Source organism: Sciurus vulgaris (genome assembly GCF_902686455.1).
Source record: "Sciurus vulgaris genome assembly, chromosome: 13".
Taxonomy (NCBI): Eukaryota; Metazoa; Chordata; class Mammalia; order Rodentia; family Sciuridae; genus Sciurus; species Sciurus vulgaris.
The window spans coordinates 75,204,323-75,221,966 of record NC_136474.1 but is presented as its reverse complement, the minus strand read 5'-3'; the positions used below and the strand labels follow the sequence as shown (position 1 = coordinate 75,221,966).

The 17,644-nt window shown below is 36.1% G+C and overlaps 1 protein-coding gene across 3 annotated transcripts in view; it reads right to left on the bottom strand.

The window, feature by feature from the left end:
• Positions 1 to 4,388: 4,388 nt before the first annotated feature.
• SMAD4 (SMAD family member 4) overlaps positions 4,389 to 17,644 on the bottom strand; it is a gene marked incomplete at its 3' end in the record, with an annotated part of 58,891 nt that continues 45,635 nt past the window's right edge. For all 3 annotated transcript variants that reach the window (XM_079109474.1, XM_079109473.1, XM_079109475.1), the window contains 2 exons: positions 12,266 to 12,404; positions 4,389 to 10,857 (listed from right to left, as the gene is read on the bottom strand). In XM_079109474.1, the coding sequence (XP_078965600.1) occupies positions 10,646 to 10,857; positions 12,266 to 12,404 (351 nt within the window). The remainder of the gene's footprint in view (positions 10,858 to 12,265; positions 12,405 to 17,644) is intronic.

The window sequence follows — 17,644 nt, the reverse complement described above, 5'->3', positions numbered from 1 at the left end:
ATACTAGCTTCATAGAATGAGGTTGGAAGGGTTTCCTCCTTTTCTATTCCATGAAATAATTTAAGGAGTACTGATGTTAGCTCTTCTTTAAAGATCTGGTAGAACTCAGCTGAGAGTCCATCTGGTGCTGAACTTTTCTTTGTTGGTAAGGTTTTGATGGTGTCTTCAATTTCACTAATAAATTTGTTTAAATTCTCTGTTTTTTCCTGGTTCAATTTGGGTAGGTCATATGTCTCTCAAAATTTGATGTCTTCGAGATTTTTCTAATTTATTGGAGTACAGATTTTCAAAAGTTTCATTTTTTTAAATATATTTTTTAGAAGCTGATAGACCTTTATTCATTTATTTATCAATGGTGCTGAGAATCAAACCCACATGCTAAGCAAGTGTTTGTTCTACCACTGAGCCACAACCCCAGCAGCCAAAATAGTTTGATTATCCTCTGTATTTCAGTAGTGTCTGTGTTGATATTTTTTCAAGAATTTTAATAGTTTTGATTAGTTATAAAAATATCTCGATTTCAAGCTACAGTGCTTTATTTTTCAAAATTGTTTAAGCCATTCTGATTTGTCTTTAAACATAAATTTTAGTATAATCTTGGCTATTTTTAAAATTCTTGCCAATATTTTAGTAGTAGGAATTGAATTTAGCCTGTCAATTTTACTAAAATATGGGGAGAGCTGACAACTTTACTGTCAGCTGTTTCAATCTATGAACGTGGTATGTTTCTCCATTTATTTAGATCTTTGTCAGCATTGTGTACTTTTCAGTATGTAAGTCCTGTTAGATTTACACCATTTTGTTTCTTTTCTTTTTTACCCTTTTCTTGACTTATTACACTGCCTAGAACTTTCAGCTTTTTTTTTTCAGCATAATGTTAGTTGTAGGCATTTTATAGGTGCTCTTTATCTTTATAGTTGAAGCAATTCCCCCTGAGTTTTTATTATGAATACGTGTTGAATTTGTCACATGCTTTTTCTGCATTAATTTGTATTATGATGAGATTTTTCTTATTACTCACTGTGGTGGTTAGAATGATTTATTTTCAAATATTGAACCAATCTGGAAATCCTGGAATAAGCCCCTTTTGGTCATTCTTTCTCATGGTGGTGAATGCAATTTGAAAATATTGTCAAGGATTTTTCCTTGAATATTCATGAAAAATATTAGTCTGTTGTCTTCTTTTGTATTGTTTTTGCTTTGTTATCAGGTAACACTAGTTTTCTAAAATGCATTGTGAAGCATTTCCTTCTCCTTTTTGGAAAAACCAGAACTGGTTAATTTTTCTGTGGTAAGAATTCTCCAGTGAAATTATCTGAGCCTCTCGATTTTCTGGAAGATTTAAAAATTGTGATTCTAATTTCCTTGATAGCTGTAAATAGCCTTATTTAAAAACATCTACTTCATATTGGGTAAGTTGTTGTCTTTTTTCCTCAAGAAATTGTTCCATTTCATCTACACTATCAAATTCATGCTTATATTCCCTTAATACCTTTGTGATGTCTGCAGTTTGCAGATATCCCATTTCATTCCCCATATTAATTTGTATCTTTTTTCACCTTGCTGTCAATTTTACTCTTTCCAAAGAACAAACTCTTTATTGCATTGATCTTCTCTGTTTTTGTTTCAATTTTATTCATTTCTGCTCCTATCTTTACTTAGTACTTTTTGCTTGCTTTTGGTTTGTGTTCTTTTTCTAGGTGCTAGAAGTGAGGAGCTTAAAAAGTGCTGATTTAAGGCTTTTTCTTTTCCAAGGCTTGCATTTAGAACTATAAATTCCTCTCTCAGCTCTGCTTTAGCCATATCCCATAAACACTGATACTGTTTCATTTCCATTTTCATTCAACTCAGTGTTGTTTTTTAAATTTCCCATGACTTCCTCTTTGTCCCCCAGATTATTTGGGAAGTGTATTGTTAGTGTGGAGCATTTGGAGATTTTCCTGCTATCTTTGATTTTCAGTTTGATAACAATGGCATCAGAGGATACTTTATATGATTTATTATGACCCATATGATATGATATGTCATGGTATATGTTGTGTTCACTTTAAAAGTCATATGTATTTTTAAAACTTTTTTTTTTTTTTTTTTTTTTTTTTTTTTTGTGGTTGGTGCTGGGGATCGAACCCAGGGCCCTGTGCTTGCAAGGCAAGCACTCTACCCACTGAGCTATCTCCCCAGCCCAAAACATTTTTAATGACACAGTGATTTACACATTTATGGGGTACAGTGTGACACTTCTGCACACACATACAATGTGCATCAGATCAGGGTAATTGGCATATCTATCACCTCAAGCATTTATTCTTTTTGTTGAGAAAATTCAAACTCCACTCTATTAGCTATTCTCAAACATTCAATTTTTATCAATAAATTATCCTACTATGTCATAGAATATTGGAAGTTATTCATCCTAACTGCACCTCTGTTATCTACTAACTACCATCTCTACATCCCCAGAAAAGCACATATATTTTGCTGTCGTTGAAAGACTTCTACAAATATCTTGTCCAAGTTGGCCTCAAATGCCTGGGCTCAAGCAAATCATCCTGCCTCATCCTCCCAAGTAGCTGGGACCACAGTGTGTACTACCACACCTGGCTCAAGTGACACCTTTATCATTATATAATCTGCAGTCTCTGGCATTTTTCTTTGCCCTGAAATCTAGTTTACTGATGTTAACATAACCCATACCTGCTTTCCTCTCTTTTTTTTTAGGTGCTGGGGTCAAACCCAAGAGCCTCATGAATGCTAGGCCAGGACTCTGCCACTGAACTATACCCCCCATACCTCACATTCCTTTATTATTTACCTGATACATACTTTTCTGGACTTTTTCAATACTGTTGTTTAGAGTCAGTTTCTTGTGGACAGAATAGGTTGGACCACATTTCTCAATCTATCTGGCCAATGTCAATTCTTTTAATTGGTATTTGGATATTTTAAAGTAATTATTGATATATTAGCAGCACATATGTCTACCATTTTTTATTCTCTTCATTCTGATTTGTTTCTACTCTCTTTTTTCTGCCTTATTCTGAGTAAACAGAACATTTTTCAGGATTCCATTTTAATTTATGCAGTGTTTTTCAGTGGATCCCTAATATAGTTTTTTCAGTGGTTGTACTAGGTATTACTCTGGATATATGTATCAGTCTATTAATTCACCATTTTGAGTAAAATTTAGAAAAATTATACTCCTTTACATAAAGTCCCTTTACTCTTCCCTATTTATAATTGTTTCAAATATTTTCTCTGTATATACTTAGAACCATCTTAGACAGTGTTATAATTTTTGCTTCAACTGTCAATATCATTTAGAAAATTCAAGAAGACAATCTATATACCCGTATTTTTACTTACCTTTTTTTTTTTTTTCTTTCATCCTGATGTTCTATTTTCTTTTATCACTTCCTTTCTGCCTAGAAAGGAAGAACTTCCCTTAACCATTTTTTTAGGGTAGATCTTCTAGCAATTACTCTTGGTCTCCCTGAGCCCATCTGTCCATCTCTCTGACAATAAATAATGCCCTGCAGAACTGCATAAAAATACAGAACTAGAAGCCACCCCAAAAGTAGGGTCAAAACTAATGGAATTACTTTTAGAGCTGAAGGAAGAGGTGTTACTGCAATTTATCAGTGAGGGAATGGGAAAGATTTGAAGGAGGGCTGAGAACATTCCAACTTCTAAGACTGCCATTTGTGGTCACTGTGATGATGGGGGAGATGGAATAAACATTTCAAAGGTCAAGAGCAGAGGGCAAAGAGAAATGAAGACTATACGAACTTCCCTTTCTCCCAAAGTACTCCACAAAGGATGTTTTCTTCTCAAAAACACTGACTAAATGCCAGTCTACTACTCTCTCCAAGTTCTACCCTAAAACACTGTAAAATTTAGGTTAGCAAACAGGTGAGGAGTTTCGCAGCCTGATAAACATCGCTGAAACTCATGTCAGCAAGATCAGAAATATTAATGTTGTCATGATATTTATAAGCCACTGCCATAGAATCTTACCTGACACACCTCTCTCAGTGATTCCCATCTAACAGAGAGGCAGCTGGGAGGGAAACAGTTTTTCTTAATCCTCAGATAGGCAATGGCAGGGTCTCCAATTTCTGTTTCTTTAAGTAACCAGGTTCTCATAATCTCCCAGCACCTATATCTTCTCCAATCACTAACTCTACCCCCTCCTTTAGAGAGAAATGAGAAAAGAATGGGGACTGTTATTCCAATGTCATATTTGGAATTTCATATTTCCCATTCTGGTGGCCACAAAGCAATAAAGGAAAATGCTGACCTCAAGTTTGAGAATTCTTAAAGTGATTTGGAACTCTTTCCAGATCCAAGACATGTACAAGTTTAAAAAAAAAGAATGAGCACATAAATGATTTGATTGGCTTTCTCTTTTAATCAAAAACATACTTTGTTACAGAGTTCTCAAGAAAAGGTTCAACTGTTTTTTTTAGCCACAGACTTCAACCAGGCAAAAGTATACAGAAAGCCACAAAGGAACTAACTGGAGCTTCAGCTGACCAGTTTTCCCAAAAGCAGAAGCTAAGAGTGGCTCTTCTCTGGGTTTTGGCACAGCTATATTCCTTGGGCTTCAGGGGAAGGAGACAGAGTTGGGAAATACCATCACCAAATCTGTCCCTAACCCCCTAGTCACTTCTTCCAAAATGGGCTCTGAAGCCCACCAGATTTTCATTATCCATAAGCATTCACACTTTTTCCTTAAATCACATATTCAATGCAATACACAGAACCCCAAATTGGAGGAAGTTTGCCAACTTCATGGTTAGCCATTTAACTAATCCAAGCCCATGAGTCCTTCTATCAATGGCAAGCAGCCTTAGCATTAGCAGCTGGTTTCATCCCAACCTCTCCAGCTATCAGAGCTGGTCTCTACCAGGACTCCCCAACCCCCGCCTTCAACCACCCACAAGAAATTCTCCCTAGGTCCTTAAAAATGCCAAGTTCATTAACTATCCTCATCCAGGAATAAGCTGGAAGAGAACTCAGAAAGGAATGACCCAGTCAAAAGTTGTCTAATCAAAATGGACCTAGAAAGAACCAAAATAAAAGTGAATTATCATCCACTGGTAATGTTTTGAGTCATATAAACCATTTTAACAAATGCAGTTCAGAGGAATTACCACTTTGAGCACAGAAGAGTTAAGGAACCAAAGACCCAAAGTAATGGTCTCTCATCATTAGGCATTAACAATAGGTTTTCAATCCATTTCAGTTGAAAAAAACTACTAGTACACAGCACTTATAAAGATGGCACCACACACAAACTCACTTGAAAGCTAGAAGGTCATGACCCAGAAAAAGCCTTTATAAATTTTGAACAGAGATGATGGAAAAACGAAGGCTTTCCCCCTCTCAGGTTTTTGTTCTTGTAAAGTATTTATTGCAGCCCCTACGGTGGTGCTAGGCCTTTGGTTAAAATTAAATCTTAAGGACATATTATATAACTTCTAGTCCACAGGAGAACAGTAGTAAAATAGCAAGCCTAATCTTATTTGAATAACAGGGGGTGGAAAAAAACACCTCAAACAGCAGAGTAGGTAAGGAAGAAATACAAAACTGCTGCAAGGTAGGCAAGGTCACTTAGAATTCAGAGCTGGAAGAACTAATCTAGTCCAACTCCCTCATTTTACAGATGAGGCAACTGAGGCCCAGAAAAGGTAAATGACTTGCCCAAGGTCATACATGAAATTAGTGGCAGAGCACAAACTAGAGAGTGCAAGTGTCTGGCCTAACCCAGAGCCATTAGTTTCAGATTGAACATGAACATGAACTCTGGCCCTACTGAAAATGCATCTTAAATAAACTGTAAAAAGTACCCATTATCCAGAGAGAAATGATTGTCTTCACCTAAGTTTTCTCCTCAGTCTTCCTGTATTTGCGGGGAGAAGGCGGGGTGTCTTTCATTCATTCAAGTCTGATGTTAAAATCCCTGAAAACATCAGCCATTACTTTAATTAACCCTTGGGGCAGGATATCAGTCACTCAATTTTCATAAAGGCACCTGTAGGTCAAAAGTATAGAGGAAGGTAGAGCTAAGAGGTCACCAAAACAAAACAAAATCGACCCTCTGATTTTTCTGACGGTTGTGTGTGTGTCTAGTTTGCTGGTGTCCTCCGGGCAACAGTATTGCCTCTGGCTGTTAATGCTAATTTAGGAACCCCTGATACCCCAGATTGTGTATGAGCAGCACTTAAGCGGAAGCAATAAAACTTTTCAAAATATTAAGGGGGAAAACATGAATATGACTCACTTCTCTCCACCTGAAATTCAGCAAGAATCAGGGAACACTGGAAGTAGTCAAACTGATGTCAAACACCAGTGCACTGAAGTCCTTCTCAACACCTGACAGGAAAACATCTTGAGTCCTGTCCCGGAGTTTGTACTTTTGTTTTAAAGAAAGATCTAAAATTTTTGGTTATCTGGTTTCCTTGCTCAAGCAGTTAGAAATAACAGAAAGGAAAGAAGAAAATACAAAGGAGAGGCACACCAAACACCACACAGGAAGTGGCAGCTATCACAAAGGAAGAAGACTAGAAGAAAAAGGAGGGTTAAAAATGACTGAAAATTCAAAACCATAGCAGTTTGGGACCATTTAGTAAAGGGAAAAAACAGTTCTTAGAAGCTCCTGAAGTCTGCACAGATAGCTAAGTACAAAAAGAAATGTTATATCCACTATATTCTCTGATATACATATTAAATAACTCCATCAAAAAAAAATAGCTTAAGAAATTTTACTGCTTAATAAGGCAAGTTTGTGGAAAATTTCATTCCACAGTGATACCAGATAAACAACCTAGCAACACTGGGACAAGTGCTAGGAATGAGGCTGGGCCAAGGGTGCTACTATGAATAAGGCCACTGACTTTTTACATCCTTCTTGATATATTTATTAAGAGAAGAAACTATCTAGTTATCAGAAGGAAAAGAATGGAAATACTTACCTAAGTTCCTCCCAGCCTATTCTCTATAATCTTGCAAAGCAGGATTTAAAAGATTATTTACAGATTGCTACCTGCAACAAGATGAGTTTTGCCTTGAAAAATAAAAATAAAAATAAATTTAAAGGCATTTCTTCATGCAGTGTTACCTGCTAGTTTCTGCCAGGCCCCACCTACAAAAATTGTTAGCTGATTTCACAGGTAATTGCTTTCATGTAGTCATTTACCCTAAATTCACCATTTTACCAATCTACTATCATTAAATCAAATGCTAATAAAATGAGTGATAAAAGAAGTAAACTATAGAAACTGTTTAAAAAGAAGTCTTTCCTTTTCAGAGAATAAAACTGCTCCTTCTAAAAGGCTCTCACAAAGGGTCTGAAGTAAACTGACTTTGCATAAAACAGCTAGTTAGTGACTCTTAACCAGTTACCATTAGATCAGGAGCAAAAATATTTCACTTCCACAGATATTTAGGGAGCATTAGGGGGGAAAATGTGAAATTTCCTTTCCCAGATGGCCATAATCAAAGATACCTGCAATTCACCTTCCTACAATTAACAATAAAGTTTTAAAGTAAAAATTTATCATATGGAAGACAGAATATTTTACTTTGTCTTCAAAATTGCTATTACAAACCACACCATCCCAAACAAAAATGTATATTTAACTTTGAAATACAATATGGTCAATAATGTAGTGTACACTTTAAAATTCCAGGTATTGTTTTTTACAACATAGCTAATAATGTGTTATTTATTTGGATGTTCAGGTATAATTAAACTTAAGCCAGATCATCCAATCCGTAACCCTGTACCATTTACAGGAAGAATAGGATAGGCAACCTAGTTAGTGGTTACAGCAATCCAAATGAGCCATGGTTCTAGAAAAGCAAGGTTTTATGGCAGTTTATCACCATTATCTTTGTATACCAGGGGCAGTAAATTACAAAAAAAAAAACAAGATAGACTCAACCCCACAAAAAAATCTACTCCCTGGCAAATAAAGGCAATCCCATTAAGAATTCCCTTTGATAATGCACATAAAGGCACAAGACAAAGTGGAATGGGTTTCACTGGATATACCTGGTTCATCTCTCTTTCAGCTGTCACTGAAATTCAACATTCTGAAAATCTTTGAGATATGTATGAGCTAGAGAAACCCACCCAGAACCATACCCACAATATAATCAGACTCTAAGAACTATAGAAACTATTTTATCCTAAAGTAGACATAAAGTTTTAAGCCTAGTGAGAGCCTTTAGTCTTACTAAAAGATGACCACCTCTAACAAATGGAAATACAGTTTAACAACAACACTGTCAGGAATAATTGATAACATACTAAATATTTTCTCAAAGCATGTAACAATCCAGGTACAAATACAAGACATTACTAACTAGTATTTCTATATTTTATGGCTCTTAGTAGAAAGAAACCAAGAAAGGTAGCTTGGCTCTGAAGAGATATTTTTCAGAAAATATTTTCCACATACTTTGTGAAGATAATTAAACATGAAAACCTTCCTTAAAGTAGAAAAGGAGGCCACAGGTTATACCACTGCATGGTAAAGATTCTAATTAAATAATCTGGATTTTTAAAAAATTTGTTATTCTAAAACTCTTTCCTCTCACTCCTATTCCTCGCTCATAGGAAAACGGACCTAAAAACAAAATTTCTACAAAAGATATCCTTTTATAATTCTGCCCAAAAGAAACCCTGAAAAATCACCAAATTATACAGTTGAAAACTGGGTCTTTACCAAAAGTACTTGTAAATACTCAAGAGTAGAAACTAGTAAAGAAGCTGTTTAAAAACCAAGACATGTAATTTTGATCAAGAGCTATGTTTACTCACAGCAATAAGCACTCAGTGGTTTCTAGAACTGTCTTATTAAGAAGACCTTCTGAGCAAGGCCAAAGACTTGTTCACTTCGGTTGATACAGAAGGGTCATTATGCCAAAGTGTTTCTAGAGCTTAAATGTATAACACACCTTAAAGAATCTTAGAAAGCTTACAGAAGTCCTCCAAGCAGAAACTAAATATATCTGAAAGATAATCTGATTTAATTTCATACTACTTATCTTGTAGATAATCTCTTGTCTGTAGACAATCAGGGTTTTTTTGTTTTGTTGTGTTTTTTGCCATAGTAAAAGTTTAAAAAAAAAAAAAAAAAATCAATTCTACACACGATACATAACATCCATGGGAAAGTCCTGGTAGGGTGTGAGGGAAAAACCAAAGCTGCCCAATACAACTGGCTGTTGCCTGTCATTAGTAGAAGGTGTCTTGCCACTGAGATTGGACTCAAAGTGCAAAAGAACAAAATTTTAAAAATCAAATCTAGAGTTCAACTTTGTATGTTGAGATTCAGTTTTATTTATGCTACTAGCTAGGTAAAAAGCATACATATTATGTCTGTGGTACAGTCAATACATCTGCAACTTTTCTACTTAAATTCTCTATACAAAGTTACTGCCAATTGATATGATCAATGATGGCAAAGGGCTTAGAATAACCAAAAGGTATAAAAGTTTGCAGTCTTGCCCCAAGATACAAAAACTGAATTTTAAACAATGTCATAACATACATGATTTAAATGGTATACGAAAAAAAGGTCACACATCAAATCAAGTACAAAAATATCCAAACTACCTATTATGAACTGCAATGTTTCCATTATTCTGCACAGTATTTAACACAGAATTTAGCAGTTTCCAACACACTCATTATTTAGTTTAAGCACTGCACCTTTGTAGAACAGTGAGATATTAGGTAGAGGACACTGCTTTTAGTGTTTTTTAAAATACAAAACCTTTCCCTATGAATTAATGAAGGAAAAGAAATTCCTCTTCTAGGCTTCTTAGAAACCACCCTTGTGCCTAGATATACAGAAGAATACAACTACTGTTTAAACAGGGCAAAAGTATACTTCTTGATAAATAGTCACCCAATAGGGATAAAAAAAATGCAGTATCTGTTACATTTCTTTGTCTGGTAAATTTAAGGAATTCTCAATATACACACAAATTAGTGTTTTTTGCCTTGGCAAAAATAAAACTGAAGTTGCAAGACAATCTGAATTGAAATCATCTTCACTAGTTTAACTTGCAAAAAATATTTTGGATAAAAGGTTATAATACATTACTATCTTATTTTTTTAAATACAGAGTAAAGTTGCTCTTGGTAAAATTAACTCACCTGCATGGCACAATATTTTGGAGTAAAGTATGTTCAACAATAACAATTTGCACAAAAAAAAACATAGGTGAATTAACTTTGAGAACTTTTCTGCCTTTAAAATCAATAATATTGAATTTACTCTGTAGAATAACACACATTACCAATGTTCTGCATATAAAAGGCTCCAAGACATTTTAAAGGGCTAAATTTTCCAGCACTGGAATGACTCCTTCATACATTACTGATAAAGACAGTAAGAATGAGTTCTTCCTGATCTTCCAGCTCTGCACCATGCCTGAAAAGTTCTAAATAGGAAAAAAAATTGTTTAATCCAGTTTCTGTCTGCTAGGAGCAAGGCAGCAAACACATTTTTCAACCCTTTATGAAAAGATAAAGCAGAACAAAAATGAAACAGATCTTCAGGTTATAAACAGGATTGTATCTTACAGTCCACCATCCTGATAATGGTAAGGGCCCCCACAGTGAGAGACCTCAGTCTAAAGGCTGTGGGTCTGCAATAGGCATGGTGTGAAGTACTTCATCTAGGAGCTGGAGGGCCCGGTGTAAGTGGATCTCAATCCAGCAAGGCGTTTCTTTGATACTTTGTCTTGGATAATCCGGTCCCCAGCCTTTCACAAAGCTCATCCTGAGTATGCATAAGCGACGAAGATCATCAACACCAATGCCGGCAGCAGCTGAGAGACCTAACAGAAAAGGTTTGGAAGACGTTAGGAGAACATGGTGATCTCTTCCCATCCTCCCTACATTCTATGTTATTTTCCTCAGCATAAAATTTCTCTGTCAAAGTGCCAAGAAGTAACAGTAGATCTAAATCTTATCAATAGGAACTGAAAAGGTTTGGTTAAGACAGTTTACATTTCACGTGTGTCATCTACCTATTTCCAATTATAAAGTAAATTACCACAATCCACTAACACCCCAGCTATTTTTCTCTTTAGAAATGGAGGTGAAGGGATAAGAAACTTGTTTTTAAGAGGTAGTATACATACACAGGTTGGTTCTAGGAACCTTGTTGTTTGTCTAAGCAGCTATTTTACAGTAAGACATGACTAATAATGAGACAGTTAATACGCCTGGCTCCACTATGGTATCTTAGATGACCCAGATGATGTTTATCTTGCAATTTCACAGTATAAGGTATGCAATGGGGGCAGTAGATGAAAATAAGAAAGTTAATACTAGTTCTGAATTCTTTAGAAAAAAACGTTTATAACATCAAAACTAGCAAATTAATGGTTTAAGTGCTCAATTTTTTTTAAGATGAAACTCTCAATGAATGTCTTATCTATGTCTAAATTGTAAACTCCTGAACACAAATGGAGACTCTGCATCTAATTTTCCAGTCAGAATATACACTCATATAGTCATCTGCATTTATCAATATTACCATGAAACTAATGGGAAGAATTTGCATGTACTGTAGAGAAACCTGCAGGGCCACTGCAGTTTTCTTAGCCAGTGTGATTTGCTTACCACACTGAAGAGGTTAAGAACAGGGGTTGAATGAATCACTAGTTATGCCTTCAGACGTGGAAGATGGGTGCCACGTGTTTCCATCATAAAAGTCTATAGTCAGGAGTTTAACTCTGCAGTAAAAAATTCCCCATCAGTGTGAAACCTGGCACACAGTTCAATTTTACCCTAAAATTAAAAAAAAGTCTACAAGTTATCAAAATACCACCCTCACTCAGTTTTCTCTCCATGCTTAGCATACTTAAAAAAAAAAAAAAAAATCAGAGAAGTGTCCAATTCTGAAACTAAAATATGCTTTTCTTAGCAGAATAATGCCAAGCACTTCAGTGATTATAAACCCACCCTGGTTGGTGAGGCAGAAATCATAAAAAAAAAAAAAAAAAAAAAAAAAATCAATAAAAAAGGGAGACAGAACAATATAATAATAGCCCTCTTTATCCCAAACTCCCTTTTTGATATAAAAAGAACACAAATGGTTCTATCCTAGACAAGGGAAACTATTATCATCCCAGCAAAAAAATTTTAATTTCTATTACTGCTTAAAGGAACTGATCAACTGAGTGAATCAAGATAAAATGCCACTATTACATTAAAAAAAAAAATCAAGAGCATACTTACTGATAGCTGGAGCTATGCCACCTACTGATCCTGGACCAGGGATGTTTCCTGCCACGGCTGCTGCCTGGGCAGCTGCTGCAGCTTGTGCAGTGGCCGCCTGCTGCTGCATCTGTCGATGACACTGACGCAAATCAAAGACCTTTAAAAAAAAAAAATTAAGTTTAATGTTATAAATTCACTGTAAGAGATTTAATACATCAAAAACCAAGGAGCAGTTATTGAAAATTCATAGCTTCCTTTGATCTCCCACTAGACGAGATTTAATTAAAAATTTTAATTTCTATATAGATTGTAAATGGTATAACAGTAGTTAGGAAGACTGGCTTACAGCTCACCAAGAGGTATATTCTACTATTAGAAATCTGGCTGCCACATACTTCTGTATCCTTTACCTAGTTACGTGTGGGTCAGCCATACTCTCCTTGTGAAAAGTCACCCATCTGTGAAATCACCCCACCCTTTCATAACCAAATGGCTGTTTTCTTCAGGTTGGAGTTGATGGCTATGGTCACCTGGTCACCATCTTGTGTTCCCATTCTTTATCATTCCTGGAGTTCATTAAACTAGTTTATATGTTTGAAAATATATATGATTTAAAAAAAAAAAAGAGTCCAGCTTTGAATCCCATCCTGATATCTGCTAATTATATATGTTGTTTCTTAAACTCTCTTGAGCCTCCTCAATTTTCTTATCTGTAAAATGAAAGTGCTAAGTGTACATACTTTCATAAGATTACTGTAAACTTTGCAGAGTAAACTGTCAATAAATGTTATTTATTTATTTATTTATTTATTTATTTTCTTGCCTCACCAGTAGCCATCTTTCAGGATGTGTTAAGGAGGTGCTGGTTGATAAGTAATTCCAGTGTTCTCTTTCAAGGAAGCCAAGGAATGGCACAGCAAGAAAGGAACTAATGTCACTTTTGCCTCTATCATGAAAATATTGACAATATTAGGACTATTCTATTCTTTGAAGAGATAAATTTTTCAAATATACATGTATTACCTGACCAAACTACTAAGTCCTAAAAAACTTCAAAATAGAGAGTATGATAAAGTCAGGTTCTGGAAACCAGAAATCTCACAATGCCCCTAATAAAAACCACTACATTCTCAAGATTTCCCAATAGTTCATTAGATTCTGAACTTTTCTACTGGGTTATGACCTTTAGAAGGCACATTACCCAGCATGGCACAAAGCAAGTACAGACATCTTAAGAGATGAATAGGTATAAAAACCCTTTAAGAAAGATGAAAACTAATAAAATTTACTTTTTAGAGCAATTTTAAGCTCAGAGTAAAACTGAGCATTTAACATTCTTACTATCTGAAGAAGTCTAACAAATAGCATTGTCAATACGTAAGAAAACATCAGGGTTGGGAATTTCTTTTTTTCCTGCCACCAGGGATTAAACCTAAGGGTGCTTAACCAGTGAGCCACAACCCCAGTCCTTTTTTTTGTATTTCATTTGGAGACAAGGTCTCACTAAGTTGCTGAGGCTGGCTTTCAACTTACAATCCTCCTTGCCTCAGCCTCCCGGGATTAAAGGCGTGTGTTACCACCCCAGCAGGGTTGGGGATTTCACTTGTGGCAGAGCACTTGCATAGCAAGTACAAGACCCTGAGTTGGTCCTCAACCCTGGGGTGGAGGGAGAGGGGAGGAGGGAGGGGAGGAGGGAGGGAGAGAGAGGGAGGGAGAAAGAGGGAGGGAGAGAGACAGAGAGAGAGAATATCTATGTTTTTTTAGAGATGCCTATTCTAGTACCTAGGAGTAGAATAACCTGATAACTAAGGCTTATTTCAAATACTCCAGAGAGTAAGCAAAAAAAAAAAAAAAAAAAGATCAAGTAAATATAAAATCTTAACTTCTACAGAGTCCCTGCCATCACACACATAAACTCCCCCAACTAACGATGTCCCAAGCACAGTGGCACACTTGCTGACACAACAGATGACTCTAGAGTGACACATCATTCACCCCAAGTTCACAGTTTACAATGTAAGGGCTCACTCTTGGCATTATACATTCTATGGGTTTACACCAATTTATAATGATGTGTATTTGTCATCATAGTATATCACACAAAAGAGTTTTACTGTACTAAAAACCTTCTATGTTCTGTCTATTCATTCCTGCCTTCCTGCTAATCCGTGGTAACTGACCTTCTTACTGTCTCTATAGTTTTGTCTTTTCCAGAACACCATTTGGTTGGAATCATACAGTGTTGGGAGAAATCCTAAATCTTGGCTAGCAGCTGTAAATGTCTCAAGAGTGTAAAAGGAAAACCTTCACACCTTCACGCCTGTCAGGAACTACAGAGAGGAGCATTCCCCAACTGCCCCCAAATTTACCTAGTGTTACCAAGGGAACCTGTATAGGGGCCTGGTGGTCTGATCCCCTGTGGCACATTGTGATTGGGCAAAAAGTTTATAAAATGTATGGTTTTTCCTGCAATAAACAAGTTTGCAGGCTGCTTGCCACAACTACCTACCCAACTCCCGGAGTCTGGATCCTGACTCCGCAGCTCTTACCTGTGCCTGAGCTAGCCTGGCACACCCTACAATACAGTATGCAGCCTTTTAGATTGTCTTCTTTCACTTAGTAATTCCTCCATGTCTTTTCAATGTTGGATAGCTCACTTCTTTTTAACATTGATTAATAGCTCATTGTCTGATGTACTATAGTTTATCCATTCACTTACGTAGAACATCTTGGTTGCTTTCAAGTTTTCTCAGCTGTGAAAAAAGTTACAAATTTTTTTTATGGACTTAAGCTTTCAATTTATTTAAGTAAATGCCAAGAAATGTGATTGCCAGATTATATGGTAAGAATGTTTAGTTTTATAAGAAACGGCCAAACCATCTACCAAAACAACTCTACCATTTTGCATTCTTACCAGCAACAAATCAGAGTCCCACAATCTCACTGGCATTTGGTATTGTATTTTGGCCATTCTAATAAGTGTACAGTGGTATCTCATTTTAATCTTCAATTTCCTAATGACATATGATGTTAAACACCTTTTCAGATGCTTGCTTGCCATTAGTATATCTTTTTCAGTGAGGTGTCTGTTCAGGTATTTTGCTTATTTGTAAATCAAGTTCTTTATTTCCTTATTGTTGAGTTTTAAGAGTGTATATTTTGCATCACAGGAAAGATAGTAGAATGAACTGGACATAACTTTGCTCATAAATGAATGCACAACTAGTGTAAGTCACTATGTACAAACAAAAATGAGATCCAAGATGGAATGGGCTATACTCCATTTAACATGGTGATGAGGCCTTCAGGACGCCTGGCCCAATTGCACCCCATGCTGTGGCTCCCCATTTGCTAACACATTTGGAAGCTGGAGCAGCTCTCTTGGATTATCCCAGAAGTGGAAGCTGCCATCTTTAGGTGGGGCACTCCCATCCTGAGATGCCTGCTGGAGATGGAAGCTCACTGTCAGGGACCTCTCATGCATCAGCTACTGAAGGCTGGGAGGTTTGAATAGTATATGACTGTTATAGTGTAGATTTTTTTTCTCCTTTCTGAATTCTTAAGTTTTTATTTCTTTATTTTTTCTCATTTTATGTTCTTTAGTTTACCTGTTTCCTCAGAGTCTCTCCCTTTTCTCATGCTAACAACCAACTTCTTTTGGTTCTGCTTTCACTCTTCCTACAATCTAGTACTTCTATATACTCTTTTCTTATTCCATTAATACTTACACCCTACACCACTCCCCATCCTCTTTGTCCACCATTAGAAACTCTAAACCTCATTGCAAATCTATTGGTTATACTGTAGATAATAATCAAACTCATCCTCTGTTTATTATGACAATACTGTTAACATCTTCATAGGGGTTATTTGGTTTAGGGCTGCGTATTGTCTGTACCAGGTGCTGCTAATATTGATCTCCCCCTTAAAGGAGAGGTTTTGGAAATTCGCAGGGTCACTATGAGCTCATAGGGGGAGAAACTGCAATACCCCCAATCCACACTGCTAGAGGGGAAGATACGTGAACAGCATTAAAAAACAAGGGAAGAAAGTGTTCCAAACAAACCAAGATTCTAAATTAACAGAATCCAATGACAGCATGGTAGATGAATTGGCAGAAAAGGAGTTCAGAATGTACATAATTAAAATGATCCACGAAGCAAAGGATGAGATAAGAGAGCGAAGGCAGGCAATAAATGGTCACCCCAATAAACAGTTAAAAAGAGCAACTGCAGGAAACAAAAGATCATTTCAATAAAGAGACAGAGGTTCTAAAAAACACCACACAGAAATCCTTGAATTGAAGCAAACAATAAACCAAATAAAAAACTCAGTAAAAAGCATCATCAACAGACTAGATCATTTGGAATACAGACCCTCTGACAATGAAGATAAAATATTTAATTTTGAAAATAAAGTTGAACAAACAGAAAAGATGTAAGAAATCATGAATGAAACCTCCAACAACTACAGATATTGTGAAAAGATCAAATTTAAGAATTATCAGGATTGAGGAAGGCACAGAGATACAAATCAAAGGAATGAACAACCTATTCATTGAAATAATATCAGAAAATTCCCCAAGCCTGTAGAATGAAATGGAAAATCAAATACAGGAGGCTTACAAGATCCCAAATGTACAAAATCACAACAGATCCACACCAAGGCACATTATAATGAAAATGCCTAACATTCAAAACAAAGCATTTTAAAGGCTGCAAGAGAAAAGCATTAGATTACATATAGGGGGAAAACCAATACGGATATCACCATCATACTTCTCAGAACAGTCCATAAAAGCTACAAGGGACTGAAACAACATATTTCAATCTCTGAAAGAACATGGTTGCCAACCAAGAATCTTATACCCAGGCAAAACTAACCTTCAGATTTGAGGACGAAATAAAATCTTTCCATGATAAACAAGAGTTAAAAGAATTTACAAACAGCCTGCACTACAGAACATTCTCAGCAAAATATTCCACGAGGAAGAAATGAAAAATAACAATGTAAGTCAGCAAAGGGAGGAACTACCCTAAAAGTAAAGCCAATCAAAGGAGAAATCAAGTCAAGTTAAAAACCAAAAATAAGCCAAAATGAACAGGAATACAAATCATATCTCAACAATAACCCTGAATGTTAATGGCCTGACCTCATTAATCAAAAGACATAGACTGACAGATTGGATTAAAAGAAAGACACAACAATATGCTGCCTTCAAGGGACTCATCTTATAGAAAAAGACACCCACAGACTAAAGGTGAAAGGATGGGAAAAAACATATCACGCACATGGACTCAGTAAAAAAGCAGGGGTTTCCATCCTTATATCAGATAAAGTGGACTTCAAGCCAAAGTTGGACAGAAGGGATAAAGGAGGACATTTCATACTGCTTAA